At 38.3% G+C, this 25,282-nt stretch overlaps 1 protein-coding gene across 1 annotated transcript in view; it reads left to right on the top strand.

Annotated features, from left to right (window-relative positions):
- Positions 1–25,282, top strand: part of LOC122839692 (anosmin-1) — a 63,004-nt gene that overhangs the window by 13,139 nt on the left and 24,583 nt on the right. The window contains exons 3-4 of the mRNA XM_044131527.1: positions 23,827–23,889; positions 24,206–24,428. Of these exons, the coding sequence (XP_043987462.1) occupies positions 23,827–23,889; positions 24,206–24,428 (286 nt within the window). The remainder of the gene's footprint in view (positions 1–23,826; positions 23,890–24,205; positions 24,429–25,282) is intronic.

Genomic DNA, 25,282 nt, shown 5'->3' with positions numbered 1-25,282 from the left:
TGACGTGCTTGTGCTGCCGCTCTACAGCTGCGACACTCTGCGCCGCTGTGCTGCAGCTGCCAGTCCAGTTTGGAGAGCTCTCCAGATTAAATTAGTTTAAGCACATCCAACGTTTTGGTTCAGTTATTTGGGACATGGGCCAGGACACGGTTCTTAAGTCTAATTTGGAGAAAGAAGTCAAAGTTTGGGGAGCAAACATCAACCACACTTCAGCTCCAAATCAATGACTAGAGTGCACACTTGCAGGGCTTGTGTGTAGTGTGTCAAAACAGAGTCATTGTTGCCACTCTAATAGTTCTACCAAATGGACCCATGCTGTACTACAGTGGGACCCCCTGTGAATAGCTCTTGTGCTGTTGATTAGCCCCTTGACTTCATGAACAGCTCACAGTTAAACAGAGAAACAAAGACTGTATCTCAGGGTGAACACGTTAGGGCAGAAGGTTCGTCCATTCTGGGATTTAAAAAGCCCCAAGAGAAAACGCGACAGAGTGGCAAAACAATGATGTTCTGACCCTCTACATCTTATCTGCATATTAGAAAATCAAAACCTTCGTTTCCATTTGTGATTAGAGAGTCATTTTGGCCATCTCCTATGCAGCGTCTGGAGTCGGCTCTCACTTTCAGGCTTCCCCATTGTCATTATAATTAACCTGCTTACCCTTCTCTCTGAAACAGAATGAGGTGGCATTTGAGGAGTCATTACCATGCCGTACCAGCGGACCTGCAGACAAGCTGCATTCAGCAGGAAGTGGGCAAGAAAGCACACAGCAGGCATTTTCATGAGCTATTATCATTAATTCATCCCACTGACTAAGCTCAAAACCTGAGAAGTTTGGATGAACTTCTTAAAAGTTCTAAAAATCCCCATGTTCTGTTTTCCTGCTGGGGCAAAGATTATATAAATTGATCTCATGCACGCACCTACAACCAAGAAGCGTTCTACTTTCAAAGCATTTTGTTTCAGTGAGAGGTTTGCAAACACTCACTGTGGTCACAAATGTGTTGATTCCGAGCTTTTGATTAAGCATAGTGTTTTGTGTTTCACAGTAGAGATATATTGGAGCACATGGTTTCAGTTGTTTTTAACACAATAACTGTTGGAAAAGTTGTAATTTAATGTGAATTATCCCTCATTCACACAGTCCCAGGATTATGCATTTATCTAAACAAACATCCCTACTAAAATCTATTTTAATAGTCCCACATTTTGTTGAAATTCTGAAATGTTGTGAAAGATTTTGTAGGTAGGTCATACACTTCTAAGTGGACTCTGGTGCTTGCTTTCAAAATGATCAATGTTAGCTAGTTTTACACAATTCAACTCAAATTTTGATCTATGTTGGTCTTGTCCTGTTTCATTCAAGGTTGAAAAATCAGACAGAAATTGGCAGTCTCATATGAAAGAAAATTTGACGATAAACATTGAAGTTGGAAGATGTGTAATCGTCTACCCAAATAAAAACTCCGAAATATGCTAAACTGCAGCATTAAAACAAAGTGCAACTAATAATTTTAATGGTTTGCTTTGCACCAGGCTATAATCCAGTCTCCACATCAAATGCTATGACTTACTTTAGGCAGTAAAACGCTGGTGTGCAACAATGTGGCATGCTTCAGTACTCAAATGCCTCTCAGAAAAGGATATATGGAAAAGACATTGTGTAGATGGAAGATGGCCAAGAGGGAAGTGCCCATTAGTGAGGGTGTCCAAGGGGGGGGCGGGAAGTTGTACTTTTCTTGCACTGAATACTATGAAAAATATTATAAAATCTCAAATGAAATTAAAAGATCCAAATAAAAATAGTTTTTAATTTATGTCTGCCCAATTTTCTGAATTTCTGTTGGAAGTATTTTACAAAGAAAAAGCTTGTCCGAATCATTGTCCGAATCCCAATTTGATGGCAAATGAGACGTTCTTTCTAGATGTCTCTCCTATAAGAGTTCTTTTGAAACCATTGATCCCTAAGCTGCAGATTTCATCACAAGAATAACAAGTGTTTACTCTTTTGATTACATGTGCCCTTCGTTTTCACATCTTGGAGGCTTTGGAGAGGTGTTTCTGAATAACAATAATTGGAATGCTACTATGTCACATTCAAAAGTGTCTTTCAAAGCCCACTGTCAAACTCCCCCCACCAAAAACCCCTTCCTTTACCAGCCCCCCACATTTTCTCACGCCGAAATAAAATGATCAACTTTCTCCTCTTTTGTTTGGTTTTTTTCCAGGGTCTTCTGAGGCTTATTTGTGAGTTTAGGAAAAGCAAACACTTTCCCTTGCAGGTTCTGCAGTGAGTCACTGAAACTCCTTAGTGTTCATCTCTGTCCCTCTGGGTTTGAAAGTTTATTTTGAGGTGCGCTGAAAAGATGTGATGAAGTGGGCGGCGGTTGGTAGTTTTACAGCTGGGGCATGACTAGGATTGTTAGGTGCTTGGATGGACTTCAAAGCAACCTTTTGGTCATGTTGAAGCCAGACATTCATAGCAACTCACTGTGTTAGTCACATTACTAGCACCAACGCCTCGGAGCAAGCTAGGCTTGAAAATCAATCTGTCATGTCGGCTGCGGCTGGATCGCCTTGCCCGTGTGGGCGTGTGTATGTGTGTGTAAAAACGGTTCAAGCCAATTTTATTTTGTGTATTATTTGACTTTCAGTTGGTGATCACACAAAGAGGCCACTCTGTAGTTTCTCTGAACCCACTCCGCTGTTTTTTTTTTTCTCTATCTAGTAGGAGGCAGGGTGTCAGAGAGAGTGTGGTGTGAGTGTGGGTGGGTGGCAGAGGAGTGTGAAGCAGGGCTGGTCAGTCCCAGCAGGAAAGGCCTGATCTGGACATGGTTGTTAAGTTTCATTGGCTAACGGGGGGGTCGCTTCATTGGCTGCTATCTGCGCAGCTCATTATTCACATGGTGGGTGGCAGCAGGGAACGAAAACCCCCCTCAGCAGATAAAAATACCAAAGACATGGCCACAGGAGAGGACTGAAGCAAAGTAGGCACTGGGCAGTATCCAGATTTTAAGTCATGACAAAATAAGCAAAATTATATAAAAAATACATCCTTAAATGTTTCAAACTATAATCATGCTTTCAGTACTGATCAGAGAACAGAATTTTCCCCCCACAATTAGTCTTAACATCATGTGTGTTTTTGTGTCTTGAAATATTTCTAAAAGCCAAATCTTTGCTTCTTGCAAGCAAGAGAAAAAGTTAACGATTCTTTCAGTGTGCCACAACAAAGGAAAAAGAAAACTTAGGTCACTTTAACGTACCATTGCACCCGTGACTCTCCACGTTTAAAGCATATAGGCTTGTAGAACTGCAGCTGAAACTCCTTCTTTGGTGAAATCTTAAATCAAACATGACATACACAGAAAGAAATGCACTCTCCACCTCTGTGTCTTTTTCTTATCTTGAGGAGCGTGTATGGTTTTGAAATAGCGGCCATTTATTTTTTCGAGTTAATCCAACTTTCACAGATAGCCTGATTTTCCATGTTCTCCCTGTCAGACGGGATTTCATTTTCTTGAAGGATTAATGCAATCAAAGCTGCTGCGAAATCCTCTTTTGGGAATAATGGCCAGTCACACCGACACAAGTAAGTGTTTACTCTCAATCTGTCGATGTATTGGCTGAAATGCATGTCACATTGAGTTCGGTTCCTTGTTTTTATGACCTCACGTATTTGAGAGGTGATCAAGCAAAAAAAACAAACAACTTGGCAGCTTTGTTTGTAGCCATTAATATTTGCTGCCAAGAGTCACATTGGCGAAAGGAAGATTAGGATGTAAGAATCTTATAGCTGATGTACTTGGAAGATTGGGGTAGGAGCTTATCACCATTTCAGCTCCGCTCAAAGCCGCTGCATCCCACTGATAAATCACAGCGATTGTGCGTGACAGTTTCAGGACGATGGGAAGCAAGAATTTATGCCAAAGACTGACTGATCAACAACTTCCTTAACCTTCACCTTGGGTATGATTGCTTCAGCAGACTGATTTTAGACTTTCTTGACTGAACACGTATGAGGAATAAAGAAATCTGCATTTTTGTGTCAGCGCTTCTGTTTGCTTCTTCCAGCTAAGCAAACGGAAAGGTTTCCCCGCTCAACATGCTCAAGTTTGCCCTTTTTGTTCTACACTTAGAAACACAAATAAAAGAGAATGTATTCACTTCTTAAGGAGTACAGACTGTAATATGTTTCTGTTTTGAAGCTTGCACAACATTCCTCAATCTCGAAGTAATACGGCTCACAGACAGAAACCAAATTTGAAGCTGGAGAGTGGCAAGCAGGATTAGTGTTTTTGAAACTCTGAAAAAACGCAAATTAGAGGAGATGGTGTTGGAGTTTGATGGAGCATGGGATTAGAAAGGCTTTCTTCGTGTTGTTGGCCTACTTTGGGACAGAATATCAAAGTCTGGTCTCGTTTGATTTGAGTTAGGAGGGAGGCGGATTTAGACAGATTGAATGGTCACCACAAGGACAAACATTTATCTTGTTTATCATCTTTGAGATGACCAGAGACTTACACCAGCTTAACAGAATGTATTTTCCACTCCTTTGTGTGGAAATAATTAAATCGTTGTTGTTGATGTAAATAAACCTTATCAGTAATTTTGAATTTGAACCACAGTGTCAAGGATGTAATTTCTTCTGCTGTGATGTTATAGCGTTAATCTGTATTAAGCACATGGAATAGGACCCTATAACTGTGATGTTGAAAACAAGGATACATCAAAGAATTACACAATTTGAATTATACCTGTAAAACATTGCTAGTTGTAGCTATAGAGACCCTAAATGCCTGGAAATACCTGAAAGTACACCCTTGTCCCTTAGAGGGGCCAGGAGGGTTGCTGGTGTCTATCTCCAGCTAACGTTCCCGGCGAGAGGCGGGATACACCCTGGACAGGTCGCCAGTTTGTCGCAGGGCAACACAGAGACAGACAGGACAAACAACCATGCACACACACACTAACACCTAGGGAGAATTTAGAGAGACAGTCATGTTTTTGGACTGTGGGAGGAAGCCGGAGTACCCGCAGAGAACCCACGCATGTACATGCAAACTCCCTGCAGAAAGACCCTGGGCCGGGAATCGAACCCAGGACCTCCTTGCTGCAAGGCAACAGCTCTACCAACTGCGCCACTGTGCAGCCCTACCTGAAATGCATGAACACTTAATGCTTAACATGTATAACCCCTTATTTTAATAGTTCAAACACCAGATAAACCTTTATGAATATACAAAGCTTTCTTGTAATTTGTGGAACGTCAATACACTAAGTTAACCATGTAATTTTGATGAAACATGTTAATTTTATCTACATTTTGATGTACTGGACTTCACTCAACAATCACAATAAACAAGTGAGCTACTTTTTATTATAAGAATACTTTTAGATGTGCTTGAGAACTTACTATTGAATAGTTTTCTTTATAACAAAAGCAACAATATTGTAGCTTTTCAACTTAATTTTAAAACAGATTTAGGTGTGCATTTTTATGGTGCTTTCTCACAAGGACAGTTCTGGAGTTTTACTTTGCTTGGGCAAGGAAAATTTTACACCTTCATTTGGTTTGTTTAATTTTCATTACCGAGTTATCTGGCATGTTGCTGCTTATACATGAGTTGAATGCAGCAGGAACAAAAAAAAAAAAACAGTGGAGTCTGAGGGAATATGATGCGTTGCTCGGGTTGAACAGTCATTGGGTAAGGATTTACAATTTTTCAGAAACAAATCTAAAATTTTATATATATATATAAATGATCCTCTTTTTTGTTGTTTACTGGGTTTTTATTAAAATTGATTGAAAGTTTTGATGGGTTTTCACCATGCCCAAACAACAATCCCAGGAAACAAACTCTGGTCTATTTAAGCAAGCAGTTAAATGTGTCCTTCCTGTAAGCCAGGTGAAAGTTTAGTACTGCCTTTGAGCGATTACTCAATAACAGGAGGGGTAGAGCCAGCACTGTCTTTCTCAGTCAAACTTCAATCGATCCCACGTGATTCGTAGTTTCTTATTAAAAGGATTTAAGGGGTCACCAGTGTTGCAGTGATAGAGTGAGGCCCTCAATGCTGTTGTCAGATGTTCCAGTTCTGACCTCAGGATTTTGGCTACATGTCAGGATTTTATGCTCCATGCAGGTGGAGAAAACTCCAGTACTTTCTTTGTTTTCTATGTGCAAAGACTTTAAATCATAGGAACAGCTGAAGGTTTGTAAAATCCAGCATAACCTGATACCATCAATTAGTTCATGCCCGGTCAGTACTGTATGATAGTTGGGGAACAAATACGGCTAGTCTTGTTTCCGTTTTTCACACAGCTGTGGAGAGGGTTTGGTTTTCCCATGCCACGTCACAGCAAAGGTCTGCTGGCCTCCTTATCACCGATCTGACCCCATGTGATGGATACGTCCTGTTGAGTCTAATTGTGATGAAATGTAAACTGAGCTGAGAAGTAGGTGATAACTGAGGTTCTAGTTTCAGCCACTGTAATTTTGACTCCTTGTCACCGCAGAACGTAAGACGAGATAGCAGAGGACCTGTAAGTAAAGTGAGCCGCTGTGCTGTGTGTTTGGGAAGCTTTAGTCATTAAGAATTAAATGAACCGCTATTGCGTTTTGTAGAAGACTAAGCACAATTCTGGCTTAGCTGTGTGGGCCTTTTTTTACTCATAAATAAGGCAAGCACCTCTGATTGTGGGGTGAATGTATAATTCATGCACTGCCCCTCCTGCTCCTCCTCTCTGTCTTCTCACTTTCTGCCAAGCTATTCCTTTTCAGCTCTTTGTTGTCTGTACCCTCAACTGCATTTAAATTAATAATTAAATTGATGCTCAAAGAATGTCAGCGATACCACCTGCTGGTTTTCTTTTGGCCTCTTCGGCTGATTCTGCAAAGAGTAAAAAAAAACGCAGGGCTGAATCTTTAAATTGCATTCAGTACCACGATAAAAGGAGAAATGAGTGTAGTTGTAGCTGTTTTTAGAAAGAGAACATGCATGTGAAACTGAAAAAAAATCAAAGTGAATTCACAGTCATTATAAAAATGAGAGACACTCTCTTTTAATTGTAGGATTTTACATAGACAAAATCTTTATCGGTTTTTTAACTTCATTCAGTGTGCAAAAACACACAAGTAGTTCCATACAAACACTAGTGAAAACAGACTCACATTTGCTGCTATGACTGGATATAAGAAAGAAACTAGCAGTCAGGTGCGATTCAATTAAGGACTTCATTAAAGGATCATCTGGAAGTGTGACCTCATCTAGTAAAGCAGGGACATTTGCTGGCCAGGTCACTGTTAATACATTGCTAAGGAGAAAAGAGGTCTATAATGACTTTTGGGGATGAAATTGTTCCGGTTAATCAATCTGGCAACGGCTTTAATATCATGTCCAAACAGCTTTGAGTCAATCATTTAACAGTAACAGAGATTATTAACTAGATGAAAAACACTTAAATCTTTCCACGAGGGGACATCCATAAAATACATTCCAAAATCAGAATGTGCATTATCCAGAGAAATTATATATGTAGGTTCAATTCAAACTTGCCATCCAGTAACGTATTACTGTTCATGACTGTAGTGTTAGAAAGGCATTGAGCACATAAGCTTTTTGGAAGTGTCGCCGATGGCCTCCTAAAAGAATATGGCAGCACAACTCAGGTTTGCAAAGATGCATCAGAAAGAACCACAAGATGTGAAGCAACATGCTTTGAATGGACACAAGCAAAGTACAGATTTATTACCAGAACACAATTTGAAGAAAACAAAATGCATATTATCAACACAAATGGTTTCTTCCAAACATGGTGGTGAATGGTTGCTGATATGGGTTTGTTTTACAGCAACTGGACCTGAGAACCTAGCAGTTATTAAATCGACCATGATCATGAACTCCTCTGTAAATTATTCTAGAGTCTGTCTGACAAGTATAGCATTCCTGAATTTGATCCAACCACTCCACTTATGCTTTAAAGCTGTGAAGCTGCTACTGGGTACCTTTATGTTTCCATGACTGTGTAGAGATGGGGAGGTTTTGTGTGGTTTGTGTGCAGCTTTGGATCAACTGAGCCCACCAGAAAGCTACCGTTCATTACATGCTCTTGTTGTTGACTTTTCAGTATTGTCTCGCGACATCCTTCCCTGCCCCTGTTGGTTTCCTGTTAATTTGTTTGCCCGCCTCATTCTTTGTACCCATGTCGACTTGCGTGAATTATGGGTGTAGTTTCCGGTCAGCTAAATAAGAAAATCATTTCTCCGTGGTAAGTGTAAACAAGGAGTCTTTCTCAAAATGATTACAAAACAAAAGGGTTTAGAGAAAAATGATCTGCAACTCCTAACCGCAGAATGACAGTGATCCGATTTTATGTTTTTCCTTGAAATAACAGACCATGAATATTAAGGATCTGGAGAGTATTTAATATTCAATTCACTTATTTATTTTTGGATGAGATTCAGCTTTGAGACGCACACTAAATCACATTCCCACTCATGTCTTCCCCCGCTCCCAAATAAAATCTTGAATTTAGACAAGCACATTCCTGCTGATGGGAAAAAAATCATTTTGAACTCGTCAAGTGTGGAATTACAAACTCACATCTGAAGAGTGCATGCTGTTAATATTTTTGATCAAGCTGATCCAACCCACTGTCTGCTCAGCATATACCTTTACTGATTTACCATCGGGCAGTAATTTAACACAGAATATCTCAGGCTCGACATGCTCTCAGGTCACTTTAGGTTAAAGAAACAGTGTCTAGACTCTTGAAAATATCTTCTTACTATATTGCAATTCCTTAGAATTTAACTGCACATCAGAGACATATCAGAAAAACATATGATTTTGTACTCAATCAGATCAAGGCTCAAGAGTTTGATAAAATATGCTTCACACTCGTATTCAGTGAGAACAAGGGAGCAGAAAACCAGAAAACCAAACATTGGACAGATTCACCAGAGAAACTTGGACTTGTGAGAGTGACATTCCTTATTTGGCCTTTGTTGACTTATTTCATTTTTTGGCCTATATTGGGAGGCTGATGCACTGCAGTTAGATCTGTGTTCAGCCTTGCAAACATGATGAGGTCTGAAAGATTGACTAGATTGGACTAATCATTGGATCGACAAGCGTATCCTTGACAAAGTATAAACAGGCTGGATGCAGGTCCAAATATCTGTATATGTTTTTAGATATTTGGAGAGAAAAAAACGGGACTGTAGTATCAGCGCCAAGAAGGAAGTATGGCTTCACAACATCAGTAAAATATTAGAGAGCTTGTCCCTGGAATTCTGTGATGATTAACCCACGTTTTCTTGACACTTTGTTTTTTACAATTATAGAATCTATCCATTGCTCTGCATGAGAGTTGGCATCTCATCCATGAAAGACTTGCATCATCTGTGAGATATTAAGGGGAGTTAGAGTCCAAACAGCTGGGCATGTTTATTACTAATATTCTGAGCCTAAATACCTGACACGTAAGTATAGTTTCCTACCAAATATTATATTCAAGCAGTCTTGAGCAATGGCCATATTACAGCCATTAGCTATATTGTGGTGGAGCTGTTGCCTTTTTATAGCAGTCATTGGGCAAGAAGTGGGGTTCACCCTGGAAAGATCCCCTGTCTATCAACACAGAGAAACACAGGGCAGCAACCACTCACACATACAAATATCTAAGGACAACTTACAGGGACCAATTAACAGAACAGCCATGTCTATGGACTGTGGGAGGAAGCTGGAGTACCCAGAGATAACCCATGCATGCACAGGGAGAACATACAAACTCCATGCAAAAGATCCCAGTCAGGGATTTGAACCCAGTACAAATTGCCATATTGCACATTTAATTTAATTCAACACAGTCTACTTAATGTTACTGAAAAAATTTTATGTAGCAGCTAAACCAAGATGACATACTGACTATTTTTATAGTGATTTTGTATGTAGCTTATATCAATTCATTTGATTTTGATACATGAACTGAAGTCAAACTTTTTCAACTATGCACCCAATAAATTTAGTATTAATATTCAAGTAATACACCTTGTGCAGAATATCATATCTTATTTCCATTCTTTTGAGTGAAACAAACTTAAGAGTCTGATATTAGCTGTTAGTCAGGCTATATGAGATATTAATGAGGTTGCACACCGTGACATACATAGTTTTTGTGACGAGAAATATATCTGTGCACCTGAATTTATCTTTCATATTAGCAGGGGAGAGTATCAAAGCCTTACTGGACTCAGTTGATTCGCAGTGTGCATGGATCAGGTGAAAGAGGGCCATGCTCTGGGCTCTCTGCTGCTTCTTCTACCACTCTCATTAAACAGACATTGAACCCTTGCAGAAGTGTAATAATATATAATCTTTTTTTTTTTTACCTACCTTTATATCCCTTGGCACTGTGCTTATGCTGAGATGCAAAGGTGTAATTAACAAGTAGGCAAAAGTTTTACCTATTTATTTACTTTCATTAACTTCTGGGAACTTTTTACATAAGCATCACTCCTGAGATGGCTATTCCTGGATGTACAGGGGTTGCTATATTTTACGCTCAGAGGGCTCACTCATTTGTGAAAGTGATAGCGAGACCTCAGATAATAAGATTTTCTCTCTACTTGATTAACAATAGGGCTCTTTTGGCTGCCAGAGGTAAACAGAGACTATAGAAGCTGCTGAGATTGCAATCTAATGGATCCATAAGATGATTGCGTAATATATTGAGTTATAGTCATCATTGCAGTATCTGTATGTGTGATATTGCAATTGCGAAAGACTGCTTAGATAAAATTTGAGGTGCCATGCATTCAAAGTCTTCATGAGATGGATAAACTTTTCCTCCCCCTTATTCACACAACTGCTACAGACCATAGTGAAAAAGATCCTGAAAATTATGAGGGCTGTGACATCGAGATGATTAAAAAGAAAGACAGCGCAAGAATAATGAGGGTAACTTGCAATCGACATTTCAGCTATTTTCAACATTGCCACAATTTATAATTTTCCTAGTATAGTTCAGCCCTAAAATGGTATTAAAGACCGGAAGCACTAAAAAACCCCCCCATTTACATACGTATCCGACACAGTATGGTTAAGTCCCCATACAGATTGACTGAATAAACCAGTAAAGGGCTTCCTAATTCTTAAACGTTGAGAGCCTCACTGATTCTGTGCAAATGAAGTCTGCTGCTGTTCTCCCTCATTCTAAATAAAAATCAGTCTTCATGCTTGCAAGGGCATTCCAGTATGAGGTTATATATATATATATATATATATATATATATATATATATATATATATATATATATATAGATATATATAAAGAGAGAGTGGAGCAGTCAAGTCTTACAGATGTGCTTCAAAAGCTTATCCTGGAAAATACGCTTATTTTTATTCGGTTAAGTTTACTATTATAGGATATAAGGATAAGGGAATATGCTGGAATATCAACAAACTTAATGCAAATAGCATTTTTTTTCCCCCAAAAAGAAGTTAAATTTAATTTATTATCCATTTACATGTCAATCCAATTTAGATACTATGTTAGTATTTAAAGCAAAAACTTCATCTTCCTAAAGGATCATATGGATAATATTGATTCTTTTTTGATGCAATACTTTGCCCTAATGGTGCCCTTGGGTGACGGGTGACATTGTAGATGAGAACTCACTTTTAACAGGAAGAGACACTGAGCAAGACCAGCCTCAGGAAGAGGCGGCCATCTGCCTCGACCGGCTGGGGGATGAGAGGACAGGAAAGGGACACAGAACGATAGGACATTGAATGACTGCAAAGGAAGGCAGTTAATTGTTGCAATAATATAAACATGCATGAAGAAAAATGAAATTAGATTGCACAGTTAGGAAACATAATCAACAGTCCACTGGATGTTGTGACAACTGATTGTTCTGTATCCGGTTCCACTTCAAACGTCATTAGCCAGAAGAGGAGCATGTTGCTCTCAACATGCTCTTTTAGAATAATATAGAACTTCTGCTGTATTGCAGAGGTGAGAAAAATTAATTTTAAACTTTCTTTCTGCACCAGAGACAAAAAATTATTATAGACATTTCAGTAGATGTCTAAATGTCGATCTGCAAGTTTTTTCAGAAAACAAAAACAAGTTTGAAACCATTGAATGCATAAACCCAGCGCACACTAATACTCATATGTAATTTGTTGCTGTAATGATATTACAAAATGGAAGCATGTATAAAATTAGTAAAAAAAGTATGAGACACAGTGTAGAACCTTGGAGAGATCCATGACAAACTCTTTTCAGAAAACCTCACAATCTCATAAAACAACAATTTTTAATTTTTTAATTTGCTTTCTGGTTTCCAACCAGTTATATGAAGTGTGATTTTGATTTAAAAAAAAGAAAAAAAAAACACAACATACTTTTGTCTGGATTTAATTGTGTACATACATCTTAATGCATGATTGGCTGATTTAAAATTATGCTCAATGTTGCCTCTTCTGGGATGGAATTAGGAGGTATAACAAAGCACTTAATAAATATTACTTGCATACAAATACAACCTGCAGCTGTGTAGATCACTGGAATTGCCTGGAATAATTGTTAACAGCAAAACTAACAAACAAATATATGCTATGGTCCAAGTGAAAAGAAAGTATTGAGTAAGATTTCATTTCTCAGATTCTCTTGTGAAGTATTGTCAGCAACTCTTCTAATCAAGACAAAGTCAACATGTCTTGAAAAGGTGCATAAAATAGTATTATTGTAAGAGACTGGGAACAGTGTGGAGACATTTGTCATCTCAAATCCCTGTTGTAAAAGGGAAATTGGGTGAGAAGTGAAGACGTTGCAATGGTGTCTGTTTCAGCAGAGGAGAGCGAGAGTGTAGGAATCTACTCATCATTGGGTCGATGGATATGAGCAGAGAGCTGCAGCAATAATTGAGTCTGGTGGCTGAGAAGTGTGAAAAGCACCAGGGTAGCAAAAAAAAGAGCCATAACTTGATTTGACTGGAGGTGAGATTTACAACATGTGTGATAAACAACAGCAATTCCCCCCGCATCTGAGACTCTCGGAGGATGCAGGAAGCTACAGGGGACAGCAAAAGGCACCTTGTAAATAATCTTTGGCACTAGCGTACACTGATGCTGACCATCAGTCCTGGGATCAATATTTTCAAGTCTAAGCTTTGAGGAAACTGAATCTATATTTTAGCAGGTTTTGTTTGCTGAATTTAATCAAAAATGTCAGAGAACAACTTTATCATGCACAGATGTGTATGTAAACATTCTCATGAAAAAAAATGGAAAAAATGTCATCTGTATTGGCATGAATTATCGTCTATATATTGTTATGCAAACATTGTGTATTGCTGCACCTCCGGGTAACCTTAGCTGGTAGCTGTTCATGGCTTATATACTAAACCAAAGCTCTTGCATGACATTTTATATGTGGACTCTTTCCATGCTTTCTGTTATTTCAGTCACTCACTGGGGGCGCACAGTGTTTTTATGATGGGTGGAGATGCTGTGATGGAGAAAGGCAGTTCTATGCATGCACCGCAACCAGAAGCCCCCCTTCCTCAGTGCTGCACACTCCCACCACCTCGCCTCCCCACCTCGTCTCCAGCCTGAAAAAAAAAAGTGAAGATGTGCTGTGGCGTTGGCTGCCATTCAGCCTGACTCTCTCAGCGACCCCACAGAATGCTTTTCAGGCTTCCCCCCTGGAGTAACAACTGCTGCATTTTATTACAGCGTGAAATGGGGAGTGAAAGACTGCTATGGATGCTCCTACTTAACCATGCAGAATGTGTCACTGTCAGGACGATAAGAGGACAAAGAGGAAATCAGAAGCCCAAGCAAATGCTTTTGCCGAGTCTCAAAGCTCCAATAAGGGGAAGCAACCCGCTGTTCTCATATTTGTTTTAGAGGAGGGCATTTATGCCGCTTTGGGTGAAATTAGTTCAGAAATATGTTAACATCACATAGCATAATTACACGGGTTCCTTGTGTGACTCAAACAGATGGTAGCTATATTGGCAGTTGGAGAAATGTGCTTGAAGGAAACCCAATGTCGGCTCCCCTACTGAGTACATGTGCTGCGTCCAGTTCAGTTATGTCCTCTGCTTGAGTGACTTTGTGTATTTTCCCAAATTAATTACCAAAACTCAATTACTAAGCTACTGGCATAACAATATGTTACAAAATGTTTGTTGGGTCCCTTGATGGAAAGAAAACATTCTTTTATTTGTTTTTTTTGGTACATTCTAATTTGCAGATATTAACTGTTAGCAGTAAAATCAATGTTGCACATTTTAAACCCCAAACATAAGCACTTTTCAAAAGCAGTTATGCTCCGTGAACTAACAACTATCATATGTTGCTAGTTTTTTTTCCCCAATATAAATTTTTTTATGTAAGATGTGCAAAATTATGAAGTCGGAAAAAGATATGTGGTTTTCAAATTTTTCTTAACTCTGAAAGTGAGATTTAGATGCGTTTACGTCATGATACCCCTAAATAAAATCCACAGGTACCTGTCAGATGACATTTTGGACCACCATACAAAATGATACATGCGGCAAAAATGATGAAACATTGAAACATGAGGATGGCAGCATCATGTAAGGCTTACTTATCCTCAACAGGGGCAAGAGAACTTGTAGTCTGGCAAAAAGCATGTTGTTCTACAGTTTGCTTCATATGAGAGCACAGCATAGAGGGTCCCGACCCTCGACTATCGAGAAACGATTGCTTGTTGGTGGCGTGGACTCAGTTGAAGTTGAATATTTTACCCAATTGTTAAAACAAACAGCTCTTGAGCACTCAAGTGGGCCATCTTTGGTGTAAATAAAGAGTTGGAAGGGCTCAGTCAAAGCCCGGCTCTAAATCCGTTAGAGAATCTCTGGAGAATTTCACTTTCCATCTAACCTGGCTGACCATGAGTGAAGAAGGATGAGCTGAATTTCAGTTCTTAGATGTGTAAACCGGGTGCAGACACACCCCAGAAGACGCATGGCAGTAGTTACAGTCGGTCTCGTAATGTATTACCTCAGGGGGCTAAATACAAATGCACTTCTCAGTTTTGAGATTTTTATTTGTAATGTGTGGTATAAACAGTGCAACAATGTAAAAAATGTTAAAAAGGGGGTAACTACTTTACCAAAACACTGAAACTCAAAATCCTTTTTGTCTGTTGAAGACTAGATATTTCTGGCAGAAAAAAACTGACTAAGAAGAAGTAAAGTTTCTGGCTGTGTTTCAAGCTGTTTTACCTCCCTTGGCAGCATCAGTAACATGGTTTAGATTGAGAACCAAACTGTGTAAATAAGAATCAAGAACTTGATTGATGATAGCACCTTTGTAATTATATCCAGCTGTCCTATTTGCTTTGGCAAAACATCTGTCATCAGCTCTCCTCTTCCCTCCTGAAATGTCAGGTTAGTGGGTGTGGCTGGCGAGGAACGCTGACAGATTGGCAGTTTCCATCGCACCTGCAGGGAGCTATCTGCCTCAACATAGATACTTATCTTTTATTAAGGGTGTCATTTACAATAAAACCCACTAGCTGCAGAAGTTCCTGGTAGGATTCAGTTAATTTCTTTTTCCTTTAGAGGGAAACTTCTAAAACAAGCAAAAAAAAACAAGAGTCGTTATATGTGGGTGAGAAAACACTAAACTCACACCCAGCATTTGGATCTGTGTTGCAATATCTCTGGTACGCAATGTGCTGTGTTAATTCATGCAGCTTGGCACAGGATCTTAGACCATCTCGAGGTGACACTGACTGCAACGTCGCATGAGTAGCTGGGAGAGTAGGGCTGCACCTTAAGAAAATCCAGAGGAATACATTCAGTCTGTGATTGAAGATTGTTCAGTGAGCAGAATGTGCTTGATCCCTGAGCTTATGTGTGTATGTTTAGTGATTTGTAGAGGGGATTTGGAGGCTTTACATGTGCGTCTATCGGTGGAATGTCCTTTAGGCTGTGGTACAGCTCCTTGTCACCAGTCCAACTGCTTGTTGTTTAGGCTTGGGATGCCTTTCCCGCTCCTAGTCGAGATCAGAATAATGATATAAAGTGAACATATTATTAATAGCAGATGATTTCCATCTTCATAGACTGAAGCCTGCCTTGGACAGCTCAGCAGAGCTCAAATGTCATCTCAAATCCCTGAGCTGCTGCAGAGTTTTCACCTGCCTGGCTCTGTCTCAAACCACATTAGCTCCTTTTCAAGCTCTCATCTTCCACCAATTATCTCTTCACTTGACACTCGTACGCCTGAAATTACAGGAGTGATATCTGCATTGCTATGAAGTCATTAGGAAAATACCTTCCCTCCCGACAGTCTCGAGCCAGCAGTAAGAAACTCGTCACCCCTTCCGCGCCCGAGCTTATTCCTGCCGGAAACGATGCCGGCGAAGCAACGAGAGACTGAGTGTAATGGAGTGCTGGCAGGCTCTTGGGCGTCTTCCCTTGATTGCAGCGTGTCTTCTTCTTCTTCTTCTTTTCTATTATGGCGGATCACAAGCAACTTTAAGGTGCATACCGCCACCTACTGTACATGAGTGTGTAGCTGCATTACTTCACATCTATTAAATTCTATTTTTTAATTTTGTATTCTTAAGATAAATAAACAATGCTTTCCTTAATTTGTGAATATCTGTTATGTTTCCTTCATTTCCTAATATACCTTTAAGATTCCATTCATGCCCTATACTTCTAACTATTCTCTTTAATTCTTTCCTTTCGAGTTCATATGACTTACAGTTCATCAGTATGTGTTCTACATTTTCTTTCTCTCCACATCGTTCACATTTATCATTATTTTTCCTCCCTATTAAATAAAGTATGTCATTTAAGTAGGTATGACCTATTCTTAATCTACTTATTATTATTTCTTCTCTTCTGTTTCTTTCATTAATGCTTCGAATTTGAACTGACTTTTGTACTTCATATAATCTTCTTCCTTTCTTATCTTCATTCCACATTTTTTGCCATTCCTCCATTTCTTTACTTTTAATAAGTGATTTCCCTTCCCCTTTCCCAAAAGGAATTAACATTGCTATTTCTCCCTCTAAAGCCCTTTTAGCTAATTTATCTGCCTTTTCATTGCCTTTTACTCCTTCATGTGCTGGCACCCAACAAAACCAAACATCAATGCCACCCCTATATAATCTAAATAAAATATGATGAATTTCTAATACCAAATCTTTTCTATTATTTCCTTCTCCTTGATACTTTTACTACTGCTTTGGAATCTGTGCACACCACCACCCTATCTGGTCGAATCTCCTCCACCCACTGTAAGCTTAATATAACTGCCACCATTTCTGCTGTAAAAACCGACAATTGATCTGATATTCTTTTATAAATACATTTTTTAAACTCTGGAATATATATTCCTATTCCCACATATCCTTTTAAATTCTTAGAACCATCTGTGTAAATTTTAAGGTAATTATTATATGTAGTTCTTAAATAAATATCAGTCTTTATCCCTATTTCATTTAAATTCCAATCATTTTCATTATGCTAATTTTCAAATCTACATTAACCTCTGGTATTAACCATGGAGGAATAACGCTAGTTGGATTAAACTGAGCTATTTCCTTGTCCTCCAATCCATACATTTTAATCCATTTCCTAACCATCCATCCAAATCCATTACTTTGGAACTTCACATATTCCCAACAATTTTGTAAGATAATTGAATTCACATTATCATCTATATTACTTTTAATTTTCATCCAATATGCTAAAGCTAGTTTAATTCTCCTCATTTCAGAGGAGTTTCCCAGTTTCAATTAAAAGAGCATTAATAGGTGTTGTTTTTTGCTCCTATACATATCGTAAAGCTCTACACTGTAATCTTTCTATTCTTTGTAATGACGTTTTAGCTGCTGCTCCATATATAATACTGCCATAATCTATTATTGCTCTCATGAGAGCCCTGTATGCTATGTAATAATGACTGTCTATCTGCCCCCCAATTATTTCCAGCCACAGCCTTTAATAGATTAATAACTTTTTTACACTTGGTTTCTAATTTATCTATATGTGTTTTCCATGAGTAAGAACTGTCCAACCATAAACCTAGATATTTATATTCTGTTACTCTTTCTAAAGTCTGTCCATATAATGTTATTGTTTCTATATTAATATTTCTCTTCTTTGTGACAACCATATAACAAGACTTGCTTGCTGATAATTTAAAACCCCATTCATAAGACCATTTTCTACTTTACTAATTGCTTTTTAATATTTTCTACCACATGTTTAATATTTTTCCCTTTCATCCATATGGCCCCATCATCTGCATATAGTGCAGATTTTATACATTTACCAGTATCATAGAAAATATCATTGATCATAATATTAAACAAAATTGGACTAATTACACTACCTTGAGGTATTCCATTTTCAACATTAAATTCATTTGAATAGTCATTCCCAATTTTTACTCTTATTTTTCTATCTAGCAGAAAATTTGCTATCCAATTATACATTCTCCCACCTATTCCCATCTGTTTCATTTTTAAGTAATCCTTCTTTCCATAGTGAGTCATATGCTTTTTCTATGTCAAAAAATACTATAATCATTATTTCCTTCATTTTTAAAGCTTTCTCTATGTCATTACTGACTCTAGTTAGAGCATCCATTGTTGATTTTCCTGTTCTGAAACCACATTGGTATCCATTAATTAGATTATTCTTCTCAAGGAAGTATCCTAATCTATTAACCATTATTTTCTCCATCCATTTACTTAAATGAGAAGTAAGAGCTATTGGTCTATAATTATTTGGACAGGTAGGATCTTTACCTGGCTTATTAAATGGTAAAATGATTGCCCTTTTCCAACTATTTGGTATCGATCCTTCTTTCCATATTTTATTAAATAATTTTAATATTAATTTCAGTGTTACTTCCGGTATTTGTCGAAACATAGCGTAGCATAATTGATCCTCCCCTGGAGCTGAATATCCTGTCCCTTTCAATACTGTTTTTATTTCTTTCATGGTTATATTCATATCTAATGTTGACATAGATTTTTGACATTTTTCTAGTGAATTTTTATGATTTCCTAGTTTTTGAATCATCTGCCTTCTATGAGTATCTGTCAAGTGATCACCACTATGAACTGCCGCAAATGTCTCTCCTAATAACGCTGCCTTATCTTTATTTAAAACCAAAACCTCCTGTCCTCTGACTAAGGATGGAATATTAACATTGTTCTTTTTCCCCATCATTTTTCTTAACATTGACCAAACATTCTGTAAATTTATTTCTGAACCTATTGATGAACAATAGTCTCTCCATGTTTTCTTTTTTGCATCCTTTATGGTTTTCCGAGCCTTTGCTCTTTTCCTTTTATAATCAATAAGGTTTTCGATTGTTAAATTTTTCTGTAATATTTTAAAAGCTTTATTACGATCTTTAATTGTTTTACTACATTCATTATTCCACCAAGGAACTACTTTCTTCTGACCTTTCACTTTTATTTTTGGAATGCTATAATTTGCAGCATTTAAAATATGTTCTACTATTTGATTTGTACATTCTTCAATATTACCTTTTAATGTTACTATATGACTTGTTTCTTCACATTTTGTTTTAAATTTAAACCAATCAGCTTTATTAAAGCACCATCTTATTAATGTTAACTCTTCTTGTCTATTTATATTATCATTAATTATTGTACTCACTGGAAAGTGATCACTCCCTAGTGTAGACTCCCATTTAACATCCCATTCACATGCACTAACTAGGCAGTTAGATATTAATGTAATATCTAGACATGAAACTGTATTTTTATGTATATTTACTCTTGTACCTTTTCCATTATTAAGACAAACTAATGACCTTTCATCCATTAATTCTTCCACTATTTTACCATTATGATCTGTCTTCTTGCTACCCCATAGACTGTTGTGAGCATTAAAATCTCCACACCAAACTTCTCTTCTATGAATTTTCCCTATTTCCTTAAACATTTCACTATCAAGATTTTTACATGGATTATAATAATTTATGATTTTAATATTTCCGTGTTTCTTTAAATTAAATATTTCTATATTAATACATTCTAATTGTTTATTTAATGAGTCTTTCTTATAAGCTATTCCTTCCTTAATTAAGGTGGCACATCCTCCACCACTACCATTACTTCTATCCTGTCTTTCTATGTTATATCCAGGAATTTTAAAATCTAAGTTTGAATTTAACCATGTTTCTTGTATACATATTACATCTGGTATTATTTCTAAATCATAAATATACTTTTTAAATTCTTGTCCATTAGCTATTAAACTTCTGGCATTCCATTGAAGAATATGAAGAACCATTAGAAAAGCTTGTATCCTAATCCTGACCATTTTCTGTTATTTCAGTGGCACTCAAAATGGTATGAATCTGATCTGCTTGAATTTCTTTCATATCTAGGAACCTCCCTGCTGCTGTTACTATTGCTTTTATTTTATCACTTTTCTTCTTCATTTGGACTGTAACATTAATAATATGACATATAAATGCTACAAAGTTTTCTTTTTCACCATCATTGTATTTTCCTCTATTTTACATTTATGTGAACATATATTATTCGTATTTGTTGTTGGCATTAGTATTTGTCTCTGATCATTCTGTCCTTGATTTGTGTTCCGAGAAGTGTAACTTTGGTCTGTTTCTCCCAGCCTTATTCCTCTTGTACTATCTTTCTTTACTCTTTTTAATGCTTCTGCATAAGAAACTCTTTCTGTTATCTTAATTTTCTGGGCTTCTCTAGCTTCCCTTTGAACTATACATCCACCATAGGCTGCACTGTGATCACCTCCACAGTTACAGCATTTAATTTTAGCGTCTTTGTCACATTTTCCAAATTCATGTGGACCTCCACATCTTGCACATCTAATTTTTCCCTTACATTCTTTTGCAATGTGTCCCATTCTTTGACAGGTAAAACATCTGAGCGGTTTCGGGATGTACTCTCTAACTTTATAGTTCATGAATCCTAGCTGAATGTTTTCTGGCATGTTGTTTTCAAACTGTAATATCACAGCCATAGTATCTTTGAGTTCCCCTTCTCTTCTACTTTTAATCCTGATGGCATTTGTTATTTTCCCTCCTTTGATTTCATTCTTCACCTCCTCCATTGATTGCAGCGTGTCCTTCAGAAGCAAGGTTTATGTTTCATAATGCACCCGTCCACCACACTCCATAAAAATCAAATAAACTTTACACCAGGGATGGTAAAATAATGACAGAGCTGACTAATGAGCAAATTAAGTAGCAATAAATACAAATCTGGCCTTCTGACTGAGATGTGAGATTTCTTACATCAACCACAGATTTAATGCTGTCCCCACTGTACGATAAATGCCCTCATTGAGCCACTCTGCTGCACTGTACCTTACATAACTCTGCAAGTCCTTTTCACACGTTGGACTTGATGAGAAATAAAAAAAGAACGTCTTGAAAGTCCATTATTCAATCTACCTTTAGCACTGTAGTCGATGAAAGAGGCTAAATTAAGTAGGGTTGAATGAGGGACTTTGGCAGGTTGTCGGGTGGTGCGGTTTGGGCTGCTCCCAGTGCTGTGCAGATGCTGCCTGGCAGTGGTTTCCCTGAGCTTGCTCTTCTCTTTCACACCAGCTGCAGGAGAACATAAAAAGCCTTGCTCCTCTGCATCTGAACTCCGTCTGTAGAACGATCTGGAGGTACCGTGGCTGTTTATTGAATCTGATTCACTGCCTGTTGTCGTGTCTAAAGCAACAATGGTTGACTGGTATTGTAGCAAAGCTTCCTTTTTTTTTTTTTTTTTTTTAAATTGTGTCATCTCATTATGCTTGGTAAATCGAGTTTGAGCTTCGTTCATCGTGAGGTTTTTCTGTAATTCCGTGCCTGTGTTGAGCGCTCGGTAAATGCGTTCCCTGTGTTAAAAGAAAAAAAAAAAAAGGCTGAATCCCATGAACTCTAAACCAAGTGTAACACGTTTTAAACTCTTTAAAGAGGAGTTCATTCCTGGTGCCAGAGTGCATCATGCACCACAAAGCCTTGCCTCATAAACGTTTTTCTCACTTTACAAACACTAACATCAATTAACTTTTTTTTAAAAAGATTTTATGTGATAGACCAGTGGTGTCTGGGTTCAGTTCTCCAGAGCTCTCTGCACCTTTTGGATGCATGCTTTATCCTGCACACCTGAATTAAAATGTTGAAACCGCTCCTAAAATGCTCATCAGAATGTCATTCAGCTCAGCACTCTGGTAACGAGACAGTAATTTGATTCAGGTGTGTTGGAGAAGGGGTGCGTCTAAATGTTAACGGAAAGCAGCTGGATTTGGGCACCCTGGTGGTAGACAAACACAAAGTTGGGGAAATAAAGGCCTGAAATGTGCTGTGTGCAACAATATTCAGGCACAATGGGTTATTGAGTGTTATAATAGCCTACATACTGGATGTTCTACCTAGCTGTAGGTAATTTCTCATGTTATGACCATAAATCCCATTTGCCGTTTTTTAAGCTTGACGTCACTTGATAAACACTGAAAAAAATGTGAGATCTGAGATCCTGATACCTTCCTTGTGAGCTGTGCACTATGAACCTATCTCATTTTGTAATGTTTTACTTTCATAATATTTAGTTCATTATGTATTTAGATGGGCTGCACAGTGGCGCAGTTGGTAGAGCTGTTGCCTTGCAGCAAGAAGGTCCTGGGTTCGATTGCCGGCCCGGGGTCTTTCTGCATGGAGTTTGCATGTTCTCCCTGTGCATGCGTGGGTTCTCTCTGGGTTCTCCGGCTTCCTCCCACAGTCCAAAAAAAGATGACTGTCAGGTTAATTGGTCTCTCTAAATTCTCCCTAGGTGTGAGTGTGTGTATGAATGGTTGTTTGTCCTGTCTGTTTTCTGTGTTGCCCTGCGACAGACTGGTGACCTGTCATCAGAATGTCATTCACCCCGCCTCTCGCCCGGAACGTTAGCTGGGGATAGACACCAGCAACCCTCCCGACCCCATTAGGGACAAAGGGTGTATAGAAAATGGATGGATGTATTTAGATTCTTACAATGGCTTAAACTATTTTTGCTACTACTGTAAGGTGAACTTTCACCCCAACTCAAGTCTGCAACCGTTTGTTTGCAGGATTGCCCTGTATTTTTCTTCATCCCATTAACTCTGACCTCACAGTATGATGCTGCCAATACCGTGTTCCAACGTGGTGATGGTATGTTTAGTGTGATGTGCTAGGGTAATTTTTTGCTTTACAGTATTTTCCATGTTGGTAAAATTTTTTACTTAGGACTAAGATTAAATTAACTCTTGTCAAATAGTTGGCATATTTAAGTAGTAGTTTTAATGTAGAAAGGAGGCGCCTAGCTGAAAAAAAAAAAAAGAAACCGTTTGCCTCCTATTTCACAATTATGCACTGTCATGTAAAATCCAAATAAAACACACTGAAGTTTGAGGTCGCAGCATGACAATGTGCGAAGTTTAAGGGGTATGAATGCTTTTTTGCAAGACACTGCGTGTTTTGGCTTGGTCTTGTTTAAGGTGAAAAGGAAATATCTGTCAGGGTGACACCAAGCCAAGCATGAGTAGATTTACACAGCGACCTTGATTCTGTCTGCAGACCCTCATTTGCTTTTGTAGTAGACGGTGAGTGTCCTTTGAAGGCATGCCTGGCATTTGTAACAAAACGTGGTGTGACTGGTTGTTGTGAATGTGGCGGAGGAAGCGCCTCAGTGAGGTGTCAGTTAGATGCTGGTCCATGCTCCACAGCAGCTGGTCTTTGATGTGGCTGTGTCTTTTGAAGAACTTACACCCTTCTCCTTTTTCTAGTGTCTGGAGCCCTGCAAGGAATCTTGGGACCTGAAGGAAAACCAGTGCCAAGATTTATGTGAGGTATGTTACTACCACGAATAGCTGAGCTTATACCTCAGGATTCCAGGGTTTGAGCTTTCTGAGACCCAGTGGGGAAATTTCACTGAGGGGAAAGTCTGAAAGGGTGTGAAGTAACTCTTTCTGCGCTGTAACGACACCCTCCTGAGAGACTGAATCAGAGCCATTTAATATGCTCACCGTTTCAGTGACTCACAAGCTGAAATCTAAACAGGACAGTTACTGTTAAGTCAAAGAGCTGCTTGTTTGCAGCCAGCCATTTAAAAACTAATCTGACATATATTTTCCCTCTCCTTCCCCCTCTTTCCTCTCTCTTTAGCCCCTTTTCCCCAAGAAGCACTACGAGTGTCTTACAAGCTGCGAGTTCTTGAAGTCCGTTGAGGGGGTGAAGCAAGGCGACTGCCCAGCGCCAGAGAAGGCCAGCGGCTTTGCGGCAGCTTGTGTAGAGAGCTGTGAGGAGGATGGAGAGTGCTCCACGGTCAAAAGGTGTTGCAGCAATGGCTGTGGTCACACCTGCCAGGTGCCCAAGAATCTCTACAAAGGTAATAGGAAAAAATAAGTGAACTTGCATCACAATAAATGAAAGTGAGGGCAATATTTATCCTCAAAGGGCAAAATAAGCAAATGTGATTGTTATCAAGAGCAGGGCCACTGTCTTTGAACAGCTTTCAAAGAATATTTTTGAGAATAAATTGTTCGCATCATCCGTTTCTATTTTCTGGCAGCAGATCACAATGTATCAACATAACAATAAAATTAAGTAAACCATAGCAACCATTTGAACTTTAGGATTATAACATTACTCCATTGGGTGCATCCATCTTGTGCTCCCCTTATGACTATTGGAAACAAACCAAATGCAATTTAAAATTGCTTTAGCAACAATATAATACGGCCGTTTTTTTAATGAAATTAACATCAAGCCTTACCATACAGAAGGAGAATTATGGGACTTCAGAAGTTTTAGACCAATAAATGCTAGTTTTAGTGATTGGACTTTATTTTAGGCAGGAATTAGCAACAATATGTAATTGAAAACCAAAAGAGCTTCTGAACCTGGAGGTTGGTAGCAGACTTCACAAAAGTATTAAAATAAAAGGGTCTAATGTAACATTTTTCTGCAAATATGAATCCCTAAATTTGAAATCTACAAGAAATCAGTGATGCTTTTTTTAGCTGTGCTCATTGATACTGAGGGTTTAATGAATTCAATGGCAAACCATGAGAAGCTTCCTAAAGTACAAATACAACTGAAATAACAAGTGTTACATCGGCTTATTTTCGGGTATTTTCTTTGAAGTCTTTTTTTTTTTTACCTTTATCTTACTTATATGTACTTTTTTTTCATACGATTGGCCATATGTCATACTCTGCTTAAACCCCTATGAAACGACAT

This window comes from Gambusia affinis, linkage group LG11, assembly GCF_019740435.1.
Source record: "Gambusia affinis linkage group LG11, SWU_Gaff_1.0, whole genome shotgun sequence".
NCBI lineage: Eukaryota > Metazoa > Chordata > Actinopteri > Cyprinodontiformes > Poeciliidae > Gambusia > Gambusia affinis.
The sequence above is the reverse complement of the archived record's forward strand: the minus strand, read 5'-3'. Positions and strand labels throughout refer to the sequence as shown.